The sequence below is a fragment of the Molothrus ater genome, chromosome 13 (genome assembly GCF_012460135.2).
Source record: "Molothrus ater isolate BHLD 08-10-18 breed brown headed cowbird chromosome 13, BPBGC_Mater_1.1, whole genome shotgun sequence".
NCBI lineage: Eukaryota > Metazoa > Chordata > Aves > Passeriformes > Icteridae > Molothrus > Molothrus ater.
Window position 1 is genome coordinate 19,358,799 of NC_050490.2, and position 21,314 is coordinate 19,380,112.

The following is a 21,314-nucleotide window of genomic DNA, read 5'->3' on the forward strand; positions in this document are numbered from 1 at the left end:
GTGTGTCACACCCTGTCCCCATTCCCTTGGATGGGCACGGTGTGACACGGGATGGGAACAGGACAATCCCTGGGAGCTGCTGTGTATTCCACTGAGGAATTCTGGCCTGGAATTCTGGTCCTTCCAAAGCTGAGGGGGCTCCCAAAAGCAGCAGAAGGGAGATCTTGGTCCCTTTTGAGGAGCAGGGGAACCCTCCCCACACCATCCCTGCTCCCCCAGCAGGACAGGGGTGACACCTGGGGAAACATCCCTGAAAAGTGTCGGAGGTCACCGAGATAACGGAGCCACTTAATCTTACCAGGACCCTGCTTGTCACCCTGAGCCTGACACGGCCACATGGCTCTAGGCAGGGCTGGCCACGGCCTGGCTCGTGTCCCCTTGTGTCCCCTGGTGTCCCCCGGGCTCTCCGGGCTCCGGCTGCTGCTCCATGAATAATGCACATCCCACAAAGAGCCGCGGCTCCGGTGTCAGGACTCCAGGTTAAAAATTAACGGGGCTGAGACCGGATCCCCCACAGGACAATGGGGCAGCAGATGGGCCCGGGGTGGTGTCCCCTTACTGCCGGTGGCTCGTGTCACCAGCAGCCAGGGGGGTGGCCCAGCAGGGGGTTGAGGTGACAGGTGTGTGACAAGGTGTCCCCAAAACCAGGGGTGAGGGTCCCGTGTGTGCTGGGGGCATGGATGAGGGGATGGGAGCTGCTAGGTCTGGCTTAAAAAACCCAAACTGAGCCCAACCCAGCCCAACCCAGCCCAGCTGAACCCAACTGAGGGCAGTCCAGTCAAACCCAACCCAACTAAACCCAGCTTAGCCAAACCCAGTCCAGCTGAACCTGGCCCAGCCCAGCCCAGCCCAAATGAACAAATTCCAGCCCAACCCAAACCAGTCCAACCAAACTAACCCAATCCAATCTAACCTAATCCAGTCCAACCAACCCAACCCAACCCAGTCCAACTAATCCAACCCAACCCAGTCCAACCCATCCATTCCAACCCAGTCCAACCCAACCCAGTCCAACCCAACCCAACCCAACCCAATCTTGCTCTCCACAGTCCCTGACAGGAGGGGGCAGCTAGGGAAGGTCAGGCTCAGCTCCCAGGGAACAGGGACAGGGTTTGAAGAATTTTCTTAAATTCTTAAATTTCTTAAGTTGAGGTTTAGGTTGGATTTAGGTTGGACATCAGGAGGAATTTCTCCATGGAAAGGGTGGTCAGAGGCTGCCCAGGGGGGTTTGGAGTCCCCATCCCTGCAGGTGTCCAAGGAATTCCCGGATGTGCTGCTGGTGACACGGTGGGGGTCGGGCACAGCTGGGACCCAGTGACCTCTCAGGTATTTTCCAAGCTCAGTGGTCGTGCAGTGGAAATGAGGATGAAAAGCTGAGCTGGTGACACGAGCAGTTGTCTGTGTTATTGTGTTTTGGGGATACTCGACCATGCCCTGGTGGTGCTGCTGATGCTTTAAGTTTCAGTTTTCCTATTTTCCAGATTCTGTACTGCATTGGTGTATAACTGAACTTTGTATAAAGTGTTAGCAAGTTCTCCTCAGAGCTCAGTCAGATAAAACAATCCTTTTCCAGGCCCAGAACCAAGGACGCCGCTGCAGCTTCAGGCCCAAAAAGTGCAAACAACAGCGAATTGAGGAGAGCAATCTCACAGGATGGGACTGCATAACCTGGAGCTGAAATTGGACAATTACCCCCAAAATGGAAATGGACCAAAACTTATAAAAGTGTGAAAACGCGTGACCTGGAGTCCAACTCGGGTGTAGCCACGGCCGGGCTCTCGCACTTCCCAAGGTGTATCCTTTGAAGGCCTTTAATAAATCCCCCCTTTACCCTTGAACTCTGCCCGGCTGTGTTCCAGCAGCCCCTCACGCCCCGCTCCTGGGCCTGGCGCTGGGGCCGCCGGGGCTCCCGGAACGGCGCTCCCGGGCGGCGCTGCCGGCCGGCCCCGCTGCGGCGGGCGGGCGCTGCCGAGCGGTTCCGGGGCGGAGCGCGGCGGTGCCGGCCGGGCCCGCGCTCCGGGCGGGGGGGCCGCGCCTTGCCTGCCGGGCGGCGGCTGCGCTCCCGCCGGGGCCGGGGCAGCAGCGGGAGCGGGGCCGGGGGCGGCGCGCCCCGGGGCGGCCGCATGTGCGCCCCGCGGGGCGCCGCGCCAGGACGGAGCGGGCCGGGGCAGAGCCGGGCCGGCCCGAGCGGGGCCGTTGCGGGCGGCGGGGCCGCGCGGAGGCGGAGGCGGCCATGGAGGGGCTGGCGGGGTACGTGTACAAGGCGGCCAGCGAGGGCCGCGTGCTCACCTTGGCCGCGCTGCTGCTGAACCGCTCCGAGAGCGACATCAAGTACCTGCTGGGCTACGTGAGCCAGCACGGCGGGCAGCGCTCCACGCCGCTCATCATCGCCGCCCGCAACGGGCACGCCAAGGTGGTGCGGCTGCTGCTCGAGCATTACCGCGTCCACACGCAGCAGACCGGCACCGTCCGCTTCGACGGGTACGTGAGGCCCGGCCCGCACGGCGCCGGCCGCGGCCTGGGCTGCTCGGGGAGAGCGGGGCTGGGAGGGCCGTGCGGGCCTCGGGCGGCTCCCGCTGTTCCGGAGCTCGGCGGGGCTTGGGAGCCTTCCCAGCGCGGGGTGTTCCCCGAGCCGATGGGCTTTGTGGGTTCTGTGCTTCGGCGCTGGGTTCTTTAAGGTTCTTTAAAGCTCCGGCTCTTCTGTGACGCGCTGGTCCCAGCTCAGATTATTCCGTGACTTGGTGGTGCTTGTGGATCTCTTACAGCAAAGTATTCTGTGACTCGGTGGCCCGTGTGGGTATTTTTCAACTCGGGCTATTTTGTGATTTGGTGGTCCTGGTGGAGTCCTTCCAGCTCAGGCTGTTCCATGACCTGGTGGTCCTGGTGGGGCCCTTCCAGATCTGTGTTCTGTGACTTGATGGCTCTTGTAGGTTCCTTTCAGCTTGGGCTCCTCTGTGACTTGGTGGCCCTTGTGGTCCCAACTCAGATTATTCTGTAGCTTGGTGGTTCTTGTGGGCCCTTCCAGCTCAGGATTCTTGATGTCTTTGTGGAGCCCTTCCAGCTCAGGATTCTGTGACTTGTTGGTGCTTGTGGGTCTCTTCAACTCAGGCTGTTCTGTGTCTTGGTGGTCCTTGTGTGTCCCAGCTCACATTATTCTGTGACCTCGTGGTGCTTGTGTGTCCCTTCCAGCTCAGGACATTCTGTGACCTGGTGGCCCTGGTTTGCCCTGTCCAGATCAGCATTCTGGGCTTTGGTGGCCCTTGTGGGTCCTTTCCAAGGCTGTTCAGTGATCTGTGATCACTCCCTGCCCTCTGTGGGCCTCAGCAGAGTTCCCAGGAGGATCTGATCTCTGATTTTCCCAGGCTGGCAGTGCCCAGGGCCCTCCTTGCTGCTGTTTTTAGATATGAATTCATGACATCCCCACCTAAACATCACGTGGGTGTTGGAGGCCACAGTGAGGTTACAGTTTGGTGATTTTCTGGTAAAAATGCCTGTGTGGTTGGAGATCCCACCTGATGCTTTAAGAGCCATAAATGCCTTTTCCATTTAGGAATTCCCCATGTGAAGCTGTGGACAGGATAATATTCACAGCCCACAGAGCTTCTGCTGGGCCAGAGTGGCCTTTTTGGGACATTTTTGCTGCTGCAGGTGACAGTGCCATCAGGAAGGGTTCTCACACTGCTCAGTTTTCACATGCAGAACCACTTCCCTGTGTGGTTTTTTATTCCTTCCTTTTCCCTTCCAGCTGGGTTTGGTTTGGGTTTTTTTGTGTGTGTGGTTTTTTTTGGGTTTGGTATTTTTTTTGGGTTGTTGTTGTTGTTGTTTTGGGTTTTGGTTTTTTTTTTTGTTTTGTTTTGGTTTGGTTTTTTTGATGGTTTTGTTTTTTTGTTTTTTTTTTCCCCAATCAGAAGCAGGTTGAGAATTCCCGGGGTGAGAATTCCTGGAGGAAGCACCTCCTGACAGACAGCAGATGCTGGATTTCTGCCTGGCTGGGGTGGGGATGTTTTCCAGAGGCTGTGCCTGGCACGGATTGAAGGAGGAGTTGTGGGAGGCACAATGGATGCAGAGAGAGGAGCAGAGCCCATGTGATCCCCAGGGATTGTTGCTGCTCAGATAAGGTGGCTCAGCAGCTCCTCTCCCTTGGGCTTTCCACTTGGAACCTCAAAACACCAAAAAATCACCCCTGGTTCATAAAAAATGCTCCTGACTCTCCTCCTGCTTCAATGCATAAATATTTTAATGGAGTTATTTACAAAATAAGGAACTTCTCCCTGGGAATTCTCTCTGAGATCCTGAAGAGCCTCTGGAGGTGTTGGATTTACAAACAGTTGCTGTGGAGCTGCGAGGGCTTTATAATAATTAAAAATTGCTGTGAAAGTGAAATTTCAGCTGATCTTGCCATATTTTAACTTTGGGGAACGTGGCTGTTTGGAAATATTTGTCCTTCCTGTGCGTTTGGGATGTGCCTTTGAGAGTGTGTAAATCCTGCCTGTTTCTTCATTTAAATCCTTCAAAAACCAGGAAATGGGAAAGGCAAATCCTTTATTTTGTGTGCTGGGTTTGAGGGAATGAAAACAGCTTAGAAAGAAGGATCTGTCCCCTCGTTTCCCTGTTATTCATGTGACACAGATCTGTGGAGCAGCCCAGCTCAGAACTTCTGCTTTTTTGGGTTTTATTTTCTTCCTGAAGTTCCATTTTTGTCACCAGGTTGCTGGGCTGGTTTGGGGCACGGGATCTCAAATAGGGAAGCACTGGGGAACTGCAGCTCAGGGAGACGGGGCAGGGGAAGTGATCAGAAATTTTGAAGCCAGGTCTGTTGCTGGTGTCTAAATCATTTTTTTTTTTTTTGTGTGTCAAAATATCCATTTTAAGGTTTTTCTCGGTCTTTAATATGTCACTTTGCGGCACTGAAGGGATAATTTTAGAACTCTTCTTGCCAGACCTCTCTAAACTGAGGCTGGAGTTTGTAAGTGGGATCTTCAAGGCGGCCAAACCCCTTTGGCTGCTTTGAAGCTCCAACTTCCAACGCTCCGTGTGCTCCCTCGGCCTCATTCCTTGGCCGTGGCGGTCCCGGGGAGTTCCTCGGAATCCAGGGACGGGCTGGCTGTGAAACCCCCGTTGATGGCTGGGTGCGGGATGCTTTTGGAAGAGCGCCAGCCTAATTCCCTGTCCTTTCGTCCCCAGCTTCGTCATCGACGGGGCCACCGCGCTGTGGTGCGCGGCCGGCGCCGGCCACTTCGAGGTGGTCAAGCTGCTGGTGAGCCACGGCGCCAACGTCAACCACACCACGGTGACCAACTCGACGCCGCTGCGGGCGGCCTGCTTCGATGGCCGGCTGGACATCGTCAAGTACCTGGTGGAGAACAACGCCAACATCAGCATCGCCAACAAGTACGACAACACCTGCCTGATGATCGCGGCCTACAAGGGCCACACGGACGTGGTGCGCTACCTCCTGGAGCAGCACGCCGACCCCAACGCCAAGGCCCACTGCGGGGCCACCGCCCTGCACTTCGCCGCCGAGGCCGGGCACCTGGAGATCGTCAGGGAGCTGGTCAAGTGGAAGGCGGCCATGATGGTCAACGGCCACGGCATGACGCCGCTCAAGGTGGCCGCCGAGAGCTGCAAGGCCGACGTGGTGGAGCTGCTGCTGGCTCATGCTGACTGCGACAGGAGGAGCAGGATCGAAGCCCTGGAGCTGCTGGGGGCCTCGTTTGCCAACGACAGGGAGAACTACGACATTTTGAAGACTTACCACTATTTATATTTAGCCATGCTGGAGAGGTACCGCGACAGCGAGAACGTCATCGAGAAGGAGGTGCTTCCCCAGATCGAGGCTTACGGAAACAGGTCGGAATGCAGGACCCCTCAGGAATTAGAGTCCATTAGGCAGGACAGAGATGCCCTTCACATGGAAGGCCTCATAGTGCGGGAGAGAATCCTGGGCTCGGACAATATCGACGTCTCCCACCCCATCATTTACCGGGGCGCGGTCTACGCGGACAACATGGAGTTCGAGCAGTGCATCAAGCTCTGGCTCCACGCCCTGCACCTGCGGCAGAAGGGCAACAGGAACACCCACAAGGACCTGCTGAGGTTCGCTCAGGTCTTCTCCCAGATGATCCACCTGAACGAGCCCGTGAAAGCCAAGGACATCGAGAGCGTCCTGCGCTGCAGCGTGCTGGAGATCGAGCAGGGCATGGCGCGCATCAAAACCACGCCGGACGCCGACATCCACACGGCCATGGACAACTACGAGTGCAACATCTTCACCTTCCTCTACCTGGTGTGCATCTCCACCAAGACGCAGTGCAGCGAGGACGACCAGTCCCGCATCAACAAGCAGATCTACAACCTGATCCACCTGGACCCGCGCACGCGCGACGGCTCCAGCCTGCTGCACCACGCCGTCAACTCGGGCACGCCCGTGGACGACTTCCACACCAACGACGTGTGCAGCTTCCCCAACGCCCTGGTCACCAAGCTCCTGCTGGACTGCGGCGCCGACGTCAACGCCGTGGACAACGAGGGGAACAGCCCTCTGCACATCATCGTGCAGTACCACCGGCCCATCAGCGACTTCTTGACGTTGCACTCCATCATCATCAGCCTGGTGGAGGCCGGCGCCCACACGGACATGACCAACAAGCAGAAGAAAACCCCTCTGGATAAAAGTACCACCGGGGTGTCCGAAATCCTCCTTAAAACTCAAATGAAGCTGAGTCTCAAGTGCCTGGCTGCCCGCGCCGTGCGGATCTACAACATCAGCTACCAAAACCAGATCCCCAGAACTCTGGAGGAGTTTGTCCAGTTCCACTAGGCCGTGTCCAACCTTTTGTGGTGGTGCTATCCCGGGACGACACCAGACAGCAGAATACACCCGTGTCCATGAAGTTGTTTTTCTCCATTCCTTTGGTTTTGGGTTCCTCTGGATTCCGTCTGCGGCCTCAGTTCTCGGGTGGAGATGGTGGAGGGCGGGGGGGCAGGAAAAGCCACATCGTTGTCCTGTAGTTGAATCTGATGTTTGAGATTTTGGTCCTTTTCTTTTATTGATTAAATGAATCCCTTCCTTAGCTCTTGGTTTTCTAAATGCCATGAGAAGAATCCCCCAGGTAACTCCTGTCGTGTCCGACACGATTCGCACAATTGGATTTCAAACTCCTCGCAGTGAGGTGGGAAAAGAAAAATTGGGAATTCTGTGGTAGTTGGGTTAAAAGTGGAGTGTCCATCTCCAGAGCAGTGTGCTGCTCTCATACCTCACCGTGCTTTTATGCCTTTCAGCTCGTGCTGAAGATGTTGGTAACATTTTAAAAATTCTGTTTTAAATCAAAATTTACAGTTACAGACGTGAGGGGTGCTCTGTTAGGAAATGCAGGTGGGAATTCAGCTCTGAGGGGCTGAATTCCATTATCAAGCTCTTCACTGACACTGCTCCAGTAAGTATTGAATAACCTATGGACAAAAAGCCACTTCCACGCCGACCGAAAATAACCGGAATCATCGTTTCCTTTTCCGTAGCTCCGTCGCTCCTATCCAGACATCATGCATGGATCCCTAGAAACTGGGTAGGGAATTTGTGTTTGTGTGTGTCCCAACATTTCAAACTGCTTTGAACTTGGGTTTTTTTCTGTTGTTTCGACGCTCAACACGCACCTTTTTTTTTTGACTCAAAGTCTGTCCAGCTGCACTCTTGGATTCCAGATGCTGTATCTTCCTAACGGAGCCGTCTGCCGCCAAAGAGAGTCTTCCTTGAACCTGGCTTTTCCAAGAAGCGTTGGAGTCTGTGCCTCCCTGAATTGGACTCGAGGATTTTTCATGGTTTTTACTCCTTCCAGCAGGAAAATCTCTTCTTAAAACTGATTTTTACGAAAAAAAAAAAAATATTCTCCTCTCATCAGCCTCTCTGCTGATGAGCGAGTGATTGTACGGGGACATTGCCGCTTGAGAACTCTGGGAGAAGTGGCAGATGCTCCAGCAGGAAAATGTCACTTGTTGGGACAAGGCTCCTGAACCCTCTGTTCCTTTCCCATGCAGCTTTTTGACCTGCAGGATGAACGAATGTTCCGTGGGGTTTTTTAAAAACAATCCAGGTAGAACTTTCAGGCGAGATTTGGGGCACACGTTTCTATTTGTATGACAAAGAAATAAACATTGAATGTGGAATTACCTTGGAATTCCTGGGGTTTTTTTTGTCCAAAGTTCGTGTCCTTTGAGGGAAAAGCTTTAGGGTCAGGTTTAGGTTCTCCAGAGAATCCGTGTCTGCCACATCCCTGGAATTTTCCTAAGGCCAGGTTGGAGCAGTCTGAGTAATGGAAGGTGTCATTTTCCTGAGGAGAGGGTTCCAGAGTAACAATAAAAATTCCTGGCTGTTGATTCCAAAATACTTCCAAGCGCGGGAAGGTCTTTGCTGTGGGAACGCTGCTCCTGCCCTCTGGCCCATTCCCGGTTGCTATCCTGCTTCCCAGTGAATTCCTGCTGCCTGCTGCCATGGAATGCTGTCCCGCCACCTTCCCCGTGTCACCAAGAGCTCTTGGCAAAGGGTAGGGAATACCTGTGCATGCAGCCTTGGGAATCCTGGCATCTTCTCCGGGATCTGGAATTTGCCTCCCAAGCATTAAACGCTGTGAGGTTGCCCTTGCCCTCCCTGTTATTTAAAGCCCCTGATAAAATTCCTTGGAGCCTCCAGGTGCTGTTTTCCCTGGAAAAGCACGGGGTGAGGGAAGAGCCGGGTGCTGCCGGGAGTTGGGATCAGCACTGGGAGAGGCAGAAATAAACCCGGCCTAGAAATAAACCTGGAGCTGAGCCAGGCCTTGGAATGCTGATCCCACTGTGCTGAGGGATCCAGAGCCACCCAGGGATTGGGGACAATCCAGTCCCACCCAGGGATTGGGGACAATCCAGTCCCACCCAGGGACTGGGGACAGCCACCTCCAACCCCGCCCTCGCTGCCGGCAGCGGGGCCAAGGGTCCTGAAAATCCGGGATTCCCAAATTTTCCTTGGGAATGGCTGGGGAGGGGAGCAGGAACGGGGCAGCTGCAGCCTGAGCTTCACAGAAGTGGGAATTGTGTCCCGGAGTGTGCCCAGGTGTCCGAGGCAGGGGACGGGCACCAAGCACTGGGAGGTGCTGGAGGTGGGCAAGGAAGGTGGAAATTCATATATATATATATATATATATATATATATATATATATATAAATAAAATAATGAATTTATATATACAAAATATATCAATGTATTTATATCTATATTTATAAAATATAACAATATATTTATATATTTATTTATATTTATATGTATAAATATATCAGTGTATTTATATATATTAAAAATATATATTTATATATATAAAAATATAAATGTATTTATATATATATAAAACATCCATGCATTTATATATATAAATATATCAGTGTATTTATATATATAAAATATATCCGTGTATTTATATATATAAAAGATATCAATGTATTTATATATATCAAAAATATGTCCATGTACTTATATATATAAATATATCAAAGTATTTATATATATAAATATGTCAATGTATATATATCAAAATATATAAATGTGTGTGTATATATATAAATATATAGATGTATGTATAAAAACATATCAATGTGTATATATAACAAATTTTGTATATTTATAGAAAACTTATTAAAGTATATTTATATAAATAATATCTAGATATAGAAATAAAAATATAAGGTATTTATGCTTTATATTTTTATGTATATACACGCATATATTTTATATATTTTATGGATATATATACATAGATATAGAAATATATACACACATATATATATATTTTTTTATATATATATATACATCTATGTTATATTTGTACACACACACATATATATATACACACATTTTTAAAGTCTAAAAATAAAATTATTTATAAATGTATATGCACATATAGTGTGTGTGTGTGTAGATATATATCCATAGATACAAACCCACAAATATATATATAAATTATATATGTGTGCACACATATATTTTATATATAAGTAAATATATTTAAATATATATAATATATATAGATATAAGTAAAATATATAAACGGTATATATTTATATATTTATGTGTGTATATATATTATACGAATGCATATATATATTTTATAGATATATATTATATACATATGCACACAAATTATATGTATAATTATAGATAATATATAATATACATTATATATACACATATATATGTTATGAAGACATATATATAAAATCTAATATATATTATATGCACTGTATGTACATATATAATATATATTATTATTTTATATATAATATCTACTGTGTATTATATGTATTATCTATATTACACATATAATAAATATGTACGGTTTAATACACATAATACAGATATTAGATTTAATATATATATTTATATATATGCATAGCATATATACTAATACATAAATAACAAAAATAATATGAATAAAAATTAATAATACAAATGTATATATATAAAATATAAATATATTGATATATTGATATATGTTACATATTTATATGTATATATATATGTCTAATTAATCAGATATAAATTTTATACATACATATACATACATATACATATATACATATAGATGCATTTTAGTATACATATATATATGTAAATATAGATATATACATATATACATATATAAAAATATAAATAGAAGTGTGTGTGTATATATATATATATATGTGTGTGTGTGTGTGTGTGTGTGTATATATATGTGTGTGTGTGTGTGTGTGTGTGTGTATATATATATATATATATATATATATAAATAATTTTTTAATATTTTTTATATATATATAAAATGTATATATGAATCCTGAAGAACCCTGGCCCTTCCTGCCTGCTCTCCCTCCTTTCCCCCCGTGTGCCGGGATCTGGATCCTGGGAATGTGGTAGGGAGGATCCTGTGGGATCCACTGGGGCTGAGCTCCCAGATCCCAGGCTGGGTTCTCCGGGGTTTCCCTGCACCCCAGCCGGACCCCTGAGCTCCCAATCCATCGAAAACTGGGAAATGCAGAATTCCCACTCCAGCTGAGGATTTAATTTCTGATTTGGGAGGTTTTTTTATCCCATTTTTTTCCATGTTTGGGTCTCCCAAAGGCTTCACTTGATTGCTTATACCTTTCAGACATCCTTGGAAAACCTCACATCCCTTAGAAATAAATGATGAAAAAATTCCAGGATCCATCCCCTCCCGGGTCCCAGAGCAGCCCCCCTCATATCCACAGAAAAAAGGGAACAGACACCAGGAATTTTTAAAATACCATATTTTTAATCCTTAAAAAATACCAGGAACACTATGTCCCGAACCTCACCCCGCATCCAGAAAAATCCTCTTCCCTCTTCTCCATAAAATTAATATTAGCATAAATAATTCCGCTATGCCAAGGGCATTCCTGCCCTTAAAATTCCATGATTTCCATGGCACCAGCTATGTACAGGTATGATACACGTGGGCTCCCCAAACTGCTCTGCTGGGACAAAACTCATCAAACTGCTTTTTAATTAATTCTTTAAACGATTTAAATTTTTTTTCAAAATTTATTTCTGAGTTTATGGTTTGGTTTAATTTTTTTTTTTGGCAGGATTTTAAATTTTTTCTCCCCTCCTTTCCTTCCTGTTTTTAGAAGAATTATGTACAGCTGGACACGGGAGATTTGGCATTTAAGGTGCTTGAAATCACAAGAATTTCATTCAGTGCATTCAGACTAATTAACGCCTCCACTTAATTACTCCTGTTAACGAAGGCAGTTTGAGAGCTGTGGCCAGCAGAGCCCGGGACCTGCGACAGCTCCGCCACGGGAAGGAGCAATCCATGGGGGCTTTTTTTGGGGATACTATTTTTATTTTAAGGAGCTTTCCAGCTCCACATCAGGGACCCCTCATGTTGGCGTCCCCTCGTCCCCACTGCTGCCACCTTGGTGAAATCCCGGTTGGAAGCACTTCCTAGGAGATTTTCGGGGAATTTTTGGTTGATTTGAGGTCTTTTTTTTTATGGAATCCCAGTTGAAAGCACCTCTGAGGATTTTTTTTGGGACTTTTTGGTTGGTTTGTGATGTTTTTAATGGAATCCCACTTGGAAGCACTTCCGAGGAGTTTTTTTGGGAATTTTCCATTGGTTTGGGGTTTTTTTTTTTTATGGAATCCCAGTTGGAAGCACCTCCGAGGAGTTTTTTTGGGGAGTTTTCGGTTGGTTTGAGGGTGTTTTTATGGCTTTTTAAGTGCTGTCCCACAAAGGGCGTTCTCTCGTCCTGCTGCAAAGCCAAGCTCAGCCCCCAAATCCCTCGGGATCCCGGGAATCTCCGGAGCTGGGAGGGGGCTCCTGGCCCCGGCAGAGTCACTCCATCCCGTGGGAATTCTGCTCCCGCTCGGCCGCTCGCCGGCGGCTCCCGCTCTTGAAGAACCCGAGCTGTGGGGAGGGAAGAGAAACAAAATCCCGCCGGTATTCCAGGAGCTTTTCATGGGATAGCAGTTGGAAGTGCTCCTGGATATCATTTATATATGGAAAAGGGGATTTTGGAGGAGGTTTTGAGGATTTTTGGTGGTGTTTTGAGGATTTTTGGTGAGGATTTTTGGTGAGGATTAATATTAGCATAAATAATTTTTTTTTTTTGAGGATTTTTGGAGGAGGTTTTGAGGAGTTTTGGTGAGGATTTTTGAGGAGCTCGTGGGGCGCTGGGCATGGATCCAGAGGGTTCCTCCACGCATGGGAATCTCCAAAAATCCCCCAAAATGCGTGGCCGGGGGGCTGCTCACCTTCCAGAGCACCAGGACCAGCAGGGCCAGGAGCAGGAGACCTCCAAAGGTGCTCCCAAGGATGATCCAGATGGGAATCTGCGATTCCTCGGGCTTGGAGATCTCAAACGTGATCTGGAGGAGAAGAAAACACCACGGATTCCAGGCAGGAATGGCGGGGAAAAGGGGATAGAAGGGAATGCTGAGCAGCCCTTCCTTTGGGAATGCTGCACCGTGGATTTGGCTCAGTTTTCCCTGTGGAATCTGGAGATTCCAGGATCAGAGCTTAGCCACAACTGCACCGAGTTTTTCCAGACCCTGGGTCCCTCCACCCACAGGGATTTTCCCAAGGGGATCAGGGCAGGGTGTGGCAGCATCCCGAAGTTCTGGGAGCCCCCATCCCAGGGCTGACCTGGCGGCTGGGATCCTCCTCCCGGAAAACGAAGGGGCTCCGGAAGCGCCGCTGGAGCACCGCGATCGTGGTGAGCTTCAGTGCCTTGAACTTCAGCTGCACGGAGAGGGCTGGGATGAGCATCCCACGTGGAAAGGGAGCCCCCATTCCCAACGGGATCCATCCCATCCCCATGGGCTGGGATGAGCATCCCACATGGAAAGGGAGCCCCCATTCCTAACAGGATCCATCCCAACCCCATGGGCTGGGATGAGCATCCCACGTGGAAAAGGAGCCCCCATTCCCAACGGGATCCATCCCATCCCCATGGGCTGGGATGAGCATCCCACGTGGAAAGGGAGCCCCCATTCCCAACGGGATCCATCTCATGCCCACAGCTTTGTATCCATAGGGATTCTCTTTGCATCCATGGGAGAGGAGGATGCAGGGCAGGCAGGGAGTGGGGCAGAACAACAGCAAAAAACGAGATTAATTAAATTTGCATTAATTAATAATGCAAATTTAATGGAATTAAATAATCCATAATGAGGCGCCGTGGATGCACGATCCAATAGGATAAGTGGCTTTGGGAACAAAAACCAACCCATACATTCCTGGGCTTCCCGGGGAAGGGAAAAATCCCACGTTTTTGGGGGGTGAGGGTTCCTTTGGGGGATTTCTCCCTGAAATCCACATTTTCTGGTGAGCACTCACTGCTTTCAGAGACTTCATCCACAGATTCCCGTGCAAGTGCAGGTTCAGCTCCTCATTGGGGGCCAATTTCACCTCGCAGTCGATGGAAACCACGTCGGAGTTGCTGTGGTTCTGCAAAGGGAAATGTGGGATCACAGATGGGGAAGGAGGGAAAATCCCACTGGGATTAATCCCTGGGATGAATGAGGGAGGGAGGATCCCACGTGCCCGTCCTCCTGTGTGGCCAAATCCCCCCATTCTTTAAATTTTCTCCCCCTTTTTCACCCCAAACTTCCCAATTTTGCTGGGTTTTGTGCTGTTCTTTCCCTCCAAGTTTTTTCCTTGGAAAAAAATGATCCTGATTTTTGTGAGCTGGAGAATCCCCTTGCTCCCCATAAATCCTGAGTATTAACAGGGCTTAAGATCCAGTGGCTGAGAGGAAAAATAAAAATAAACCAACCGAAGGGCTTAAAAATCTCCTAAAAAATTCCAGTGTGCCCCTCCCACGTCCATGGGCCATCCCTATTCCAGGCTTTTCCCTGTTTTGGGATACCCTGGGGCCAGGATTGGCCCTGTGCAGGTGAGTACCAGGTGTGGGGTGCGGGACAGGTCCTCCTCCGCCGGGGTTCTCCGGTAGTCAGTGGTGTTCCCCCAGATGCTGCAGGTCGTGTTTTCCTGTGGGAGAAGCCGACGGAATTCCAGCATGGACACCGGGATCACGGCAGTGTCTTCCCTGTGCCCCCATCCCGAATCAGGGATCCCCAGCACCCCCCCAGGATTTGCTGGAGCTGGGATTGAGTTTGGCTCGCTGTGGGATGTGGCTGGAGGGCTGGGATCCCATCCGAAACAGGGACAGAATCCCATCCTAAATTGGGCTTGAATTCCATCCTAAACTGGGCTGGAATCCCATCCTAAACCAGGCCTGAATCTCATCATAAACTGGGACAGAATGCCATCCTAAAATGGGCTAGAATCCCACCCTAAACCGGGCTGGAATCCCATCCTAAAACATGCTAGAATCCCATCATAAACCGGGACAGAATCCCACCCTAAACCGGGCTGGAATCCCGTCCTAAACTGGGACAGAATGACATCCTAAAATGGCCTAGAATCCCATCCTAAACTGAGCTAGAATTCCATCCTAAACCATGCTGGAATCCCATCCTAAACCATGCTGGAATCCCACCCTAAACTGGGACAGAATTCCATCCTAAACCATGCTGGAATCCCACCCTAAACTGGGACAGAATCCCATCCTAAACCATGCTGGAATCCCATCCTAAACCATGCTGGAATCCCATCCTAAACCATGCTGGAATCCCACCCTAAACTATGCTGGAATCCCACCCTAAACCATGCTGGAATCCCATCCCAAACCATGCTGGAATCCCATCCCAAACCACGCTGGAATCCCGTCCTACCTGGTCTGCCCGGAATTCCGTGGGCAGCAGGAGCCGGTTGCCTGCCCGGGTGGCCACGGGCACGGTGATCTTTAGGGTCACCCCTTGCACCGGGAAGAATCCCAGGTTCTGCAGCTGCCAGGGAAGAGCACAGGGATGTGTTGGGATCGGGAGATGGGGATCCCTGCTCCTGGGGCAGATCCCAAATCCAGGAGAACTCAGGGATCCGGTTCCTGCTCACCGTGAAGGTGCAGTGGAAGGGGGGCCCAATGGGGTTGGATCCATCCAGGGAATTGTTGGATCTGATCTCAAAATAGTCCAGGCTTGATGTCCTGTGGGACAAAGAGGTTTGTAGGATTTCCCCTTTCTTTATAGGATTTTCCCTTTTCTTTGCAGGACTTTCCCCTTTCTTTATAGGATTTTCCCTTTCTTTGTAGGATTTTCTCGCCTCTTTAATAAAGCAGAGCCATTCCAGGCCCTGGCTGAGGTTTGGCTGTCACAGGAGGTAAATCAATCCCTGCTTTGCAGCTGGAGAGGCAGGAAAAGAGCCAGGAATGTCCTGTGGGAACCCATTCGGGAGCACCTGTGATGGCCCAAAATCCCCACATTCTTTAAAATTCCCTCCCTCCTTTTCCACTCCAAAATTCCCAAATTTGATATTTTCTGTGCTCTTCTTTCCCTCCAGGTTTTCTCTTCATTCTGAACTGGAGAATCCCCTCGCTCCCCATAAATCCTAAGTATTAAAGGAATTTTATTTGTGGCATCTGAGTAAAAAATATAAAATGACCGAAGGGCTGAAAAATCCCTGAAAAATTCCAGCAAGCAGCGCCAGGGAATGTGCTTTGGGATCCCTGATTTTCCCATCAGCAGCTTCCTAAATTATCTCTGCCTTCATCCCTGGCTGTCCCAGACTTGAATTACCGGTGATTCCACGCTCATCCCGCAGCTGAGCTTCCCTCTGATGGTTTTGTGGGATGGCCACTGGCCCAGACACTGGGAACACCTGTTATGGCCATTATTACCTCCAAGAATTCCCTTTTTTTCCCCCATAAAAACTCACCCTCACACCTCTTTAATAAAATTTATGCCTTTAAACGTCGGCAGAGTCCAGCTCTCCGTGGCTCACCAGTTTTATAAAAAGCTCTCCCTGACTTTACGGCTCCTGTTTTCTCAATAAATTCCCGAATTAAACCTGGGTTTGAAGGCTGCTCCCAGCTGGTTTTCCCAAGGGGTTTTCCCAATCCATGACCTCCCATGGAGCTGCATCCCATCCCGAACCCCTCACCTGGTGAAGAGCAGGTCGGCCTCGTACTTGAGCTGGAAGTTGAGGTGGGCAACGTTGTCCTCCTTGGTGCTCTCCTTCTCCTCGCTGTCACTGGAACAGCAGCAGGGCCAAGGGGTCAGGCAGGAGCCAAATCCCCCCCAGGATTTTTTTTTTTGGGAATACTGAACTTTTTTTTTTTGCTTTTTGGTCAAAGCAGGATTTTATTCCGGGATTTTTATCATTAAAATGATTCGGAGGGAGGTGTCACCCCCAACAGCTAAAGTAGTGCAGGGGAATCCTCCTCTGCTCTAATAATTGGTGAAATTTAAAAACTAATTAATTAATATTAATAATTTAGTTAATTAAGTCAATTATTTATTAATTATTTAATAAATATTAAGTTGATTTAATTTTTCCCTTTCTTCATAGAATTTCCCCTTTCTTTGTAGGATTTCCCCTTTCTTTGTAGGATTTTTCCCCCTCCTTATAGGATTTTCCCTTTCCTCATAGGATTTTCCCTTTTTTTGCAGGATTTCCCACATTTCCCTGTGGGAAATCTTTACCTGTGGAGGAGCGGGGAGTAAGGAGAACTTTGTAAAAATTATTAGGAGACATTTTTCCTGGGAAATATTTGTGGTGGGAGCATGGATGAGAAAGCAGCAGGGGCTGGAGATCCAGCAAACCCCAGCAGCTTCCACAGGCACAGAAAAATCATGGCTGTAAATCCCCAGATAAACAAAAATAGCCAGGTTTGGGAGCACAGGGCTGGGATAACCCACAGCAGCTGGGTCTCCATGGGGTTATTCCATGGAAAACCTCTGGCTCTGGAGGAAGGAATCCCAAGGAAAGCCAGCTGGGGTGCCCAGAGAAGCGTCCTGGATCCCTGGAATTGTCCAAGGTTGGACACCCTGGGATCAGGGAAGGGGTGGGACTGGATGGGCTTTTTTTCCAGCCCAAACCATTCCATGATTCTGTAATTCCAGAGGGAGAAAGTGTCCCCAGACCTGCTGGCGACCATGTAGACCTCCATGCTCTGCAGGAAGACGGACTTGCTGAATTCAAAATCCAGGCGGAAAGCGACCTGCAGAGACGGGAAAAACACTGGGAGAAACATCGGGAAAAACATCCCAGGGAATGAAATCCCGAGTGCTGAGCGGGGCCAGTGCGGGACCCTGCAGGAGACACAATTCCCAACCCCACCAGGACCGAGCAGAGCCTTTGCAGGCAGAGAGGATTTGCAGGAATTCTCTCTGCCCCTGCGATGGGAGCACCGAGCAGCTCCCTTTGGAAGCAGATCCCTCCAGAGGCCCGGGACCGGCGGGAAGGGGAGGCAGCTGGAGAGAGCCAACACCAATAAAACGGGATAAATGTGATAAATGTCACATCTGCAGTGACCTCAAACCGTCTGGGCCGGCACAGCTGACTGGAATATTAAAGCTCCCGCAGCTCCGGAGCCAAAATTCCATTTCCAGCCTGTCTTTGTTTTGGCAGGAACGGCACTACCTGATGGCCCACGGACGCATTCCCGACCCCGTAGGTCATGGGGAGCCAGCTCCTCCTGCAGCCACAGGCATCCCACTGGGATTTTTGGGAGCTTTAAAGCTGAGCCTGGTGCCTGAGGCTCATCCATCATAATCCAGGAAAGGTTTCAGACGGATACAGGAGCTGGGGAGATTTTCTCTCCAGATCCTGCTTGTGTTGGTCCCTTTTCCCACAGGGTGGCAGGTGGGATTCCATGCGGATCCTGAGTGGATCCCCCCACTATTTTTTTCCCCAACTGAACCCTGAATTTGATGTTTCCCAAGGGTTTATGGCTTATAAAAATGATAAACTGGATCTGGGCTCATCCCAAATACTGGGAACAGTGTTTTGGAGGATGCCACCCCCCAGGGGGACTTGGACTGGCTCTGAGCAGGATCCAGAGGCACCTCAGAGGAAGAAAAAACCTCTCAGGCAGGGAAGGAGCCTCATCCTGCAGGGAATCAGCTCAGGAAAGTTCCCATCCGTGGTTTGAAGCCAACATTAAATTTTTCCACAGGATTGGAGGCAAATTCTGTCACCTGGAGGAGCTGGGTGGACTCTGGGGCTCTCCTGAGCACCATGGCAGGATCCCAACCATCCCAGCTCCCCCTAAGATGCCTTCAAACTCCAAAAGGGAAGAAACCGAAAGTTTATCTTCAAAATCCTGCTCAGGGCTGCCCAGATGTGACCCTGGGGGCAGAAGGTCCATGTGACAGCAGAGTGGGAAGTGGGGAATGTCCTACCTTGGCCTTGGCTCGGAAGAAGGGGTAGCTGACGTTGCACACCCTCCTGGTGGGGTGTCTGTCGTCACTGGCACAGTCGATGTTGATGTCGCTGTCGTCCTGAAATGGGACACAAAGTCCTGTCCGTGGAGTGTCTGGGACACTGGGAATGAGCCCCGGCTCTTTGGGAAACTGGGAATACCCGAGGGGCTCAAAAAGGGCCTTGGCTTTGGGGAAACAACCAACCAATGGCCAACCAAATAATGGCCAACCAGTGGCCAACCAGTGGCCAACCAGTGGACAATCAACCAATGACTAACCAACCAAAATCCAACCAACCAATGACCAACCAACCAATGACCAACAACCAAAACCCAACCAACCGATGACAAGAACCAATGCCCAACCAATCAACCAATAACCAACCAACAACCAGCCAACGACCAAAACCCAACCAATGAATGACCAAACCTCAACAAAACAACAACCAACCAATGACCAAAACCCAACCAATGAATGACCAAAATGCAACAAAACAGCAACCGACCAGTGACCAAAACCCGACCAAAACCCGACCAACCACTGGCCAAGAAATTAATGAATGAAGGAAAGATGCAACCACCAACCAACCAGCCACCAACCAAAATCCAACCAAGGGACCATGCAAGCAACCAGCCAATCATCCAGCCCAGCCTGCTCGCTGGAGCTGGGAATTCTTCCCATGCGTTTGTTGATGTTCCTGGAAAGGAGCATCTCTAGGAAGCAGCTCCCAGTTTCCTGATTTAAATCCTCTTTATGAATTTAATTACAGCGGTGAATGGATTTAGCTGTGGTGAATGAATGAACCTGATTATTCCTGGCATTCTGATTTTTCTGCGATGAGGAGTGGTTGGGAAGCACTGAGAGACAACATGAGCTGTTACCCTGCATGGCCACCAGCCAAGCTGGAATTCCGTCCTCTCAACACTGACATTCCTGCTGCTGGAACTTCCAACTCTCCAGCCAGGCTGCGGAAGCTCCTGCCCATTGCAGGCTGGGGTGGGATGGGACACCAACCCTGCTCTGTGTCCTCCACCCTTCCAGATGTTGTAGCCTGCTTGTAGGCAGGTGTCCATCCTCACCCTGAGAGGATGAGCTATTCCAGCTTTTATCCCACAAGGGGTCAGTTTGAGCTGCTGCCACCGGAGAGGTCCTACCCAGCAACAGCCTGGAAGTTCCTCCCACGCATCTGCTGAAATTGTGGACTTCTTGGGGCAACAGCCACTTTTTATTTATAAGACACAGATATCCATCCCCTCTGGATGCTCCTTGGTAAGGAGGGACAGCCAGGAGCCTGTTATCAGTGACTCCTCCATGACCAGCTGCAAATATTCCCTACAGCCACTGCTGCCGGGTGCTTTCTGTACTCCACCATCCCGGGGATTTTCCCTGCTCCCCTCACGTTGTTTGGAATAATCTCAAAAAAATGCATTTTTCTTATTTTGTGGGCAGCAAGCCCCACAATTTTCCTTTGGCACGGCTCGGAGAAAAACAAAGGAGATGGGGTCTGTGGGTGAGGATGAAGTCACGGGGGGGTGAGGGAAGGCTCAGCAGCATCAGCACATTCCCAAACCTCGCTGGGAGCAGGGAGGAGTCGCACCAAGATCGAGTGAGTGGGGCAGTGAAATTTTTGGGGCACTCGGGGACCATCCAGGCAAAGCCATGGAGAGGTGGCATCGCCCGGCTCGGTGCTGAGCTGCGGCCACATTCCCATGATCAGCTCCTACTTCCAGGAGTTATTTCTCAGCTGCAAAAACTCATTCCTGACGGGAACTTGGCCATGTGCAGGGAGTATTTTTAAACAACTGCAGGAGAAAAATAGAGGGAAATAATTTCCTCTGTGTTTGACCTTCGCTCAGGCTCTTAAAACTCAAAACCTTTTTGTATTTCCAAAATAAAGAGCTGGAAGTGCTTAGAAACGGAGCCCATAAACAGCTCTGATTTACGAGGGATGGAGACAGGTTTGGGCTCTGCTTTAGGCTGCAGCTTTCTCCTCCGGCTGGGATTAGCAGCACCTCTGGAAAAGCCTGGCTCTGCCCCGGGAGCTCACCTTGGGGATCAGGCTGGCCAGCTGGAGGTTCCTGGAGAAGGAGATGTTGAGGGTGGTGCTGTAGGCATTCTCCCCGCGGTTTTCCAGCGTGGCTTCCACGGCCACCCTCCTCCTGCTGCTCTCGATGACGAAGACGGAGGCGTCGAAGGAGAGGCTGAAGGCCGAGCAGTCCCCCCTGCGCAGCGCCCTCCGGCAGAATTCCCTGCAAAACGGGGCATTCCCGGGATTTTACGACCGTGGAAATCCCTGCTCTCCCCCCTCTGTCCTGCTGTGCTGAAAGAGGAATTAGGGATGCTTCCCATCGTACACAATTTGGGGATTTTTGGCCGATGGTGTGATGCTTTCCTCAGACATTATTAGGAATGCTCGGGACAGCTTGGATGTAGGGAAAAAACAGATCCCATGACAATAGCAAAGGTGGCTCCAAGCTCCAATGTCCAGCCTGGCCTTGGACACTTCCAGGGATCCAGGGAC

The 21,314-nt window shown here is 49.7% G+C and overlaps 2 protein-coding genes across 3 annotated transcripts in view; one reads left to right on the forward strand and one right to left on the reverse strand.

Annotated features, from left to right (window-relative positions):
- The first annotated feature begins 2,052 nt into the window (after positions 1-2,052).
- Positions 2,053-8,166, forward strand: FEM1B (fem-1 homolog B). The gene is made up of 2 exons (XM_036389526.2): positions 2,053-2,481; positions 5,185-8,166. The coding sequence occupies exons 1-2, from the start codon at positions 2,234-2,236 to the stop codon at positions 6,818-6,820; spliced, it is 1,884 nt and encodes a 627-aa protein (XP_036245419.1). The 5' UTR covers positions 2,053-2,233; the 3' UTR covers positions 6,821-8,166.
- Positions 8,167-11,283: 3,117 nt separating this feature from the next.
- The window catches only part of ITGA11 (integrin subunit alpha 11), a 38,991-nt gene continuing 28,960 nt past the window's right edge, over positions 11,284-21,314 (reverse strand). For both annotated transcript variants that reach the window (XM_036389975.2, XM_036389974.1), the window contains 11 exons: positions 20,841-21,042; positions 18,773-18,871; positions 17,513-17,589; positions 16,530-16,619; positions 15,486-15,576; positions 15,266-15,379; positions 14,433-14,519; positions 13,866-13,976; positions 13,173-13,268; positions 12,782-12,895; positions 11,284-12,434 (listed from right to left, as the gene is read on the reverse strand). In XM_036389975.2, coding sequence (XP_036245868.1) covers positions 12,363-12,434; positions 12,782-12,895; positions 13,173-13,268; positions 13,866-13,976; positions 14,433-14,519; positions 15,266-15,379; positions 15,486-15,576; positions 16,530-16,619; positions 17,513-17,589; positions 18,773-18,871; positions 20,841-21,042 — 1,153 coding nt within the window. In that variant the 3' untranslated portion in view covers positions 11,284-12,362. The remainder of the gene's footprint in view (positions 12,435-12,781; positions 12,896-13,172; positions 13,269-13,865; positions 13,977-14,432; positions 14,520-15,265; positions 15,380-15,485; positions 15,577-16,529; positions 16,620-17,512; positions 17,590-18,772; positions 18,872-20,840; positions 21,043-21,314) is intronic.

What these genes read in the sequence shown, in the direction of transcription:
- FEM1B (XM_036389526.2), top strand. Translation starts at nt 2,234, where the DNA reads ATGGAGGGGCTGGCGGGGTACGTGTACAAGGCGGCCAGCGAGGGCCGC. An exon ending in GGCACCGTCCGCTTCGACGG is followed by an intron (nt 2,482 to 5,184) that starts GTACGTGAGGCC and finishes TTTCGTCCCCAG; the next exon opens with CTTCGTCATCGACGGGGCCA.